Source organism: Ornithodoros turicata, chromosome 1 (genome assembly GCF_037126465.1).
Source record: "Ornithodoros turicata isolate Travis chromosome 1, ASM3712646v1, whole genome shotgun sequence".
NCBI classification, from domain to species: domain Eukaryota; kingdom Metazoa; phylum Arthropoda; class Arachnida; order Ixodida; family Argasidae; genus Ornithodoros; species Ornithodoros turicata.
In genome coordinates this window covers 198803971-198810837 of record NC_088201.1, presented here as the reverse complement: position 1 = coordinate 198810837, position 6867 = coordinate 198803971, and the positions used below count along the sequence as shown (strand labels likewise).

The 6867-nt window shown below is 47.9% G+C and overlaps 1 protein-coding gene across 1 annotated transcript; it reads right to left on the bottom strand.

The window, feature by feature from the left end:
• Positions 1-375: 375 nt before the first annotated feature.
• LOC135393273 (uncharacterized protein K02A2.6-like) lies at positions 376-4452 on the bottom strand. The gene has a single exon (XM_064623752.1). The coding sequence runs from the start codon at positions 4450-4452 to the stop codon at positions 376-378; it is 4077 nt and encodes a 1358-aa protein (XP_064479822.1).
• Positions 4453-6867: the final 2415 nt, after the last annotated feature.

The following is a 6867-nucleotide window of genomic DNA, read 5'->3' as shown; positions in this document are numbered from 1 at the left end:
GAAGACTGTCTGTGTCTCCTTCTCTAGGGTACGGGGAGTGTTTCCCGAACCAACACTTAAAATGGGCAGCCACAACATTATTGTAAAGCCTGAGCATAAATTCCTTGGGCTTATATTTGACCGGAAATTGACTTTCCTTCCTCACCTCAAACACCTCAAGGTAAATGCCATCAAAGGTGTGTGGTATCGTTGGAAGTACGCATCCACCACCCGTTTCTCATTCCACACTTTATTCTCTTCCCTGCCCCATGACGATGAGGCTGTCCCAAAACTCACGTGCAGGGTATATCACATATCCCCCCCTGTTAAGAAAAATAATCGCAGTTAAGCAAAATGTTCCATGTTAAGAAAAATAGTTCCCGCTGTAGGGAAAAATTAGTGCACTCTGTCGTCGGCAATGTCCTGTGGTGCGTCGTTCTCGTTGGCCGGGTAACGGACAGGAGCGGAACGTTGTCGTGTACTTCTGCGTAGAGGCGGGTCCTGCTGTTCGAGAGATGGCAGCGGATGTACTGTTGCGCCTTTGTGCGGAGATTGGTCTTGAGGGGAGACACATGCACTGTCCGAAACAGGTGCGTTATCGTCAATAGGCCACCAAGAGTAGCCGAAAGAGGGCGGTACGTCCGGTTGTACTTGGCCTTCTGGTGGCCTCAGCTCACCATAAAATGGTGTAAACTTCGACGAATGCCATATCCTGGCGTCTTCCAGCAAAAAAGATAGTGGTCCCCGGGAAGCGATGATTCTGAAGGGTGCAGAAAAATTTGACCGTCCTTTCTTTCGGCGACCCGGTAGGCGCACTCGAACATAGTCTCCCGGCATGAATTTGCGGAACCTTGCAGATCGCTTGTCGTCGGTGTAGACATTCTGCTTACTCTGTTTTGACGACACACGTGCCTTGACTCTCGACATGTCGGGTGTTGCTGAGGGCTTTTGAAGTCCTACCACGTTGACGCGCGTTCGAAAGTTCCGGCCATGCAGAAGCACTGCTGGAGAGACACCTGTTGTAGCGTGCGGTGTGCTTCTGTATACCGCGAGATGCTCAAGGATTGCGCGTTTGATGTCTTTGCGCTGTAGTGTTGCAACTTGTATGGTGTCCTTGAGCACTCTGTTGAAACGTTCAACTTGACCGTTGGCTTGTGGATAGTAGACGGATACTGTCGTGTGCTGAATACCTCGTTCTCGCAGGAAGGCTTTGAAGTGTGTGGACACAAATTGCGGGCCATTGTCTGTGACTATCTCGTCGGGGTAGCCTTCGCGACTGAATACGTGCATAAGGAATGCTTCCACGGTAGATGTTGTAACAGCGGGCGCAAATGAAATTTCTGGCCACTTGCTATGGTAATCCATAAGCGTTATGGCGTAACGGCACGAAGGAGGAGAGTCTTCGAACGGTCCAACTATGTCCATTCCCAGTTTTGACCATGGTGTAGCTGGGGATACTACTAGGTACAAAGGTGCAGATGCAACCTTGGCAGATTTGTCAGCAGACTGACAGATAGAGCAATCGTGCACCATTTTTTCCACTTGGGCATCCATCCCGGGCCACCAGTACAAATCTCTAAGTCGCTGCTTTGTACGCACAATTCCAGGGTGCGTCTCGTGTGCCATCTCAAGCAGCCTGGAAGTTAGTGTACGTGGGACCACTAAACGTTCGCCACGATGCAGAAGTCCATTCACAACTGAAAGTTCACGTCCGCAGCGATGGTACGGACCCATTGCGGGAGCTCTGTGAGCATGTCGCGACCAAGTTGCTTGTTCAAGTGCACTGATGACCTCGCTGATTTCTGGATCGAGCAACGTAGCCTCTTGTAATTCTTCTTTTGAAATGGGGCTGGGGATGGTGCAGACAATTTCTTCATCAACATCATCTGACTGTAGTGGTAACCTTGATAGGGCATCCGCAATATAATTCTCGGCTCCCTTCTTGTACTCTATAGTGAAGTTGTAGTACAGCAATCTGGCGGACCATCTTGATATACGCAGAGGGCGATGTCCAGAGCCTTGTGTGCCAAGCAAGGTTACTAACGCTTGATGGTCAGTCCGTAGAGTAAAGGGGCGTCCCCACAAGTAGATATGCCAATGCTCGCATGCCCACATGCAGGCAAGCGCTTCGCGCTCACCAACCGAGTACTTTCTCTCCACCGAAGATAAGGTACGGGAAGCAAAAGCGACTGTGCGAACTTCGTTCCCTTTAATTTGTTGCAGAACGGCACCCAAACCGTATGATGAAGCGTCTGTGGTCACGACCACTGGGAGCTGTACATCGAACATGTGTAGAACCGGGCACGAGCTGAGTGTAGCTTTCACCTTGTTAAAAGTTTGATCCGCCCTTGAAGTCCACTCGAAAGTTTTTCCCTCTCGAAGGAGTTCACGCATCGGTTCCACCAGCTCGGCGAAGTGATGGATAAACTTGGAGTAGTACCCAAGTAATCCCAGGAAAGAACGAAGTGACTTTAAATCCGTAGGTGGAGGGGCCCTTTGTAGCGCTTGAATTGCAGACGTTTGAGGTAACAGTCCATGGGCATTTACGACATGTCCGAGGAAAGTAAGCTCGACGACGTCAAACACGCACTTGTGATTCAATTTCAAGCCTTCCGCAGACAAACGCTTGAGTACATGACGGAGGTTGTTGTCGTGTTCTTCTTGCGAATGTCCGTAAACGATGATGTCGTCTATGTAGAAGAGAACTCCTTTGCAGCCTCGGAGTATGAGGGACATCATTTGTTGAAATGCTGAAGGAGCGGAGGCAAGTCCGAAGCATACGCGCTTAAAACGGAAGAGTCCCTCGTGAGTAATAAATGCGGTTAAGTCCCTGCTATCTGGGTGTAGGGGAACTTGATGATAAGCGGATGCCAGATCCAGTTTCGAGAATTTCATGGCGCCGGCTAAGGCGTTAAGCAGTTCCTCAGTATGTGGTAGTGGAAAACAGTCCGCAATGACGGCTTTGTTGGGTTCGCGTAGGTCGACGCATAAGCGGATGGAGCCATCTTTTTTCTTTACCACTACGATTGGAGAGACCCACTCTGAAGCTGTGACCTTTTCGATTACGTCCTGTTCTTCCAGACGACGTAGTTCTTGAGAAACTTGTTCTCGTACTGTTAACGGTAAACGGCGTAACTTGCCTGTAACGGGCTTGATGTCGGAACGTATCTTCACCTTGTGAATGTAATGTTTAGACAGACCCAGAGTTCCATCGAAAAGGTGTCCGAAATCAGCTGAAATTGCTGGGGGTACGGTGACTGTCGACGCAGTCGTACTAAAGCAGGAGAGACTCATGCCGTCAATGCATAACTCCAACGACGTGACAGCATCCATGCCAAGAAGTGTCGTGCCATTGGATACTACGTAGAAATTCAGACATGCTGAACGATTTGCGTACTTGACCGGTGCCGAAAAACATCCCTGAATGGGAATTGAGCGTTTGGAGAAATCGTACAGGCTCACAGATGTCGGCTTCAGAGGATGCAAGGATGCAAAATGCCCCTCGTAGACGGCAGAAGACATAATCGTTACTGAAGATCCCGTGTCAATGAGAAAACGTATGTCCCTCTCTGAGACAGACAACGTAACGTAGATCCCAGTTTTCTTTGGAGCAGAAGTATCCAACTGTAAGGTAGTTTGTACTTCGGAGTTCGTAATGGAATCTTGTGACGGAAGTTCATCCGTAAGTTGACGTAGTTGTCCCAGAGAGCGGCAAACGGAACGGAGGTGCCCCAACTTGCTGCATGCGGAGCATCTCTGATTGCGGGCTTTACATGAAGGAGAATTCGCCAAGTGATCCCTAGAGCCACAGCGAAAACATTGAGTTCGCGTAGCAGAGCGTTTGCTCGAGCGATCGCCCTGTCGCTTCTGCATAGGTTTCCTTGCAGGCTGTCTTGTGACTTGTTGAACTTCCTCGTGCTCGCTCTCGACAGCAAATTCTCTTGATTCCTTTTGTGACTGTTGAAACTGCCGTGCAAGCATAATTGTACGAGCCAACGCAAGCGTACGGCCTTCTAGGAGGAGGCGTTCACGAAGATGAGGTATGTTGGTGGATCCGACAATTTGATCGCGTATCATGGAATCAAGCGTCGCCCCGAAGTCACAGGTACTGGCAAGTTCTCGAAGAGCCAGGACGTAGTCATCAATTGACTCACCGAGCTGCTGACGGCGCTGACCAAATTTGTGTCGCTCGGCGATAGGATTAACGGTAGTAGTGTAGTGAGTATCCAAGGTCTTGAGAGCAATTTCCATCTCATCTGCGGCGGTCTCGGATGGTGACTCCGTGGATTCCGTTGTAGTTGCAACTGAGTTGGTAGCGGACGTTTGAGAAGGCGGTAGCAGATCAAAAATCCTTTGCCCTTCAGCACCAAGGCAGTGATACAATATAGCCTTACGGCGGGTTGTTGACTCTTTGTCTAGGCCAGACGCAACCAAGTAATTCTGAAATGCCTTCTTCCACGATGGCCACGTCATCGTAGGCTTGCCGGGCTTCGGTAGAAAAAACGGTGGTGGCGGTAATCCCGACATTGTAGACGGTGAAAGGAGAACGTGCAGGAGAATTGAAGCCGAAAGTCAGTATCCAGGAGAAGTTTTCCAATCGTCGCCAAATTAGGTAGCCTGTGGTATCGTTGGAAGTACGCATCCACCACCCGTTTCTCATTCCACACTTTATTCTCTTCCCTGCCCCATGACGATGAGGCTGTCCCAAAACTCACGTGCACAGTATATCACAAGGTGCTTTCTCACCGGTCCTGGGGAGCAGATCGTGACACGCTCAAGAAGATTTATGTCTTCACTGTTCTTTCCAAACTGGATTATGGATTTGCTGTGTACGGCTCAGCACGGCCATCTACACTCAAAATCCTTAATCCAGTACACCACCAAGGACTGCGTTTAGTTCTTGGAGCTTTCAGAACTTCTCCGATACAAAGTCTTTACATAGTATCAAATCAATGGTCCTTAGAGAGACGCAGGTTTTACCTCATTACTTCATATGCACTCACAATCAGAGGTCACCCTGAGAACCCAGCATATCAATGTGTGACAGATACACAATTCAGACAGCACTTCTTTCACAGGCCTTCAGCTGTGCCTTCTTTTAGTATTAGAATGTCATAATCAGTCGAACACTATGGGTTTCCAGTGTACAACTCTATGATCCTTGAGGCAACTAAGAAAATCCCCCCATGGCAGCCCCCTCCAAAATGCAACATGTCGCTTTCCAGATACAATAAACGTGAAACCGCTAACACTGTCCTGCAACAGGAATTTGAAGTGCTGAAGGATAGCTTTGGCAGCCATGTAGAGTTGTACACTGATAGCTCAAAAACAATTTCCGGGGTATTGTGCACTATGGTTACTGGCACAGTTACGAGGTCACATCGTTTGAAGGTCACCATGTCTGTCTTCACAGCGGAAGTGTATGCCATAATTTTAGCCCTCAATTATATCTTACAAAATCGTATCAAATCATCAGTCATATACACAGATACTTTGAGTTCCTTACAGACTATCTGTAGCATTCATTGCAGAAAAGACCCAATTGTCCACCGTGCAAGGCGCATTGCAAGCACTATAGCTAACAGGGCCTATCGGTTACTGCTCTGCTGGGTACCCAGCCATGTTGGGATACCCGGAAATGAAAAGGCCGATCGAGCAGCTGCTGCTGCCCTAACAGACGACATTACGACTTTCGACATTCCATCAAAATATCTCAGACTATGTTTAAAAAGCAGCATTAACAGACACTGGCAGAGTTTTTGGGATCAACAGACAAGCAACAAATTACACACTACAAAACCAAAGATAGGCCCTTCTCCATCTGCATCCAATCGACTGTATGAGGTCCTATCTTGTCGGCTCCGTTTGGGACACACATACTTAACACATGGATATCTCTTACGGGAAGAAGACCCTCCCGAGTGCAATCACTGTAGGGAACAACTCTCAATCCTCCATATCCTAATTGTATGCCCAGCATATCAGCATATTCGTGAACGTCATTTTTTTTTATTCTATAGAAACTTCTTACCGCTCCACCCGGCGCTTTTGCTGGGCGATGAAAGTTTCATACCCTTTGAAAATATCTATATGTTTTTTAGAGATACCGGGTTTTTAAAGGATCTGTGATCTTAATTACTAACCCAGCACTCAACACTGTTTTAGTAAATACACAAATTTTACCCAGATAAACTTACACTGGTATTTGGCGCATCATGGCCTTAGTAGCTAATGCGCCACAAAAGCCCAAATCAAATGAAATCAAGCATAACATCTGGAGACTTCCTTTTAAAATGAGCAAACAAAAAGTCCGCAGACGTATCCTGAACGCGCAAGAAATGATGGGAAAGGCATTTCGGATTTATTGCACATGGTACTGAACACGTGCAGAAACGTCATCCCAGTTTCACAGCTGATTGACGTGCCGGCTGAGGAGATCTTGATATGGGCCTAAATTATCAGGACCTCGTGGACTCACGTAAGATTAATATACGTAAAAATGGGGAATACGTTCCTACACCGAATGGAGTACTGACATCTCAGAGGCCCACACTTCCAGGAAAACTCAAAGTAGGCGACCTCTCGGTAGGTGTTCGACTGTATATGCCGAAACCGTTTTGTTGTTTTCGACGCAACAAGTCCGGACATTCTGCATGATGCGTCTCATGGCTCTGCCTGTTGCGCACAGTGCGGCGGGCCGAGCCATGAGACTAAAGAATGCAAAGGGGCAAAGGGTCAGACCTCCGTGTAAACCGTTCCTCTGACCACCGATCTTACTCTGCCAAGGCAAAATACGAAAAATGCGTCTTGATAGTCAAAGTAACAGAAAAAGAAAACATCAGCTATCCAGAAAATCCCGTCTTTTTTGAGAAGCCTTTAGCGATAGCA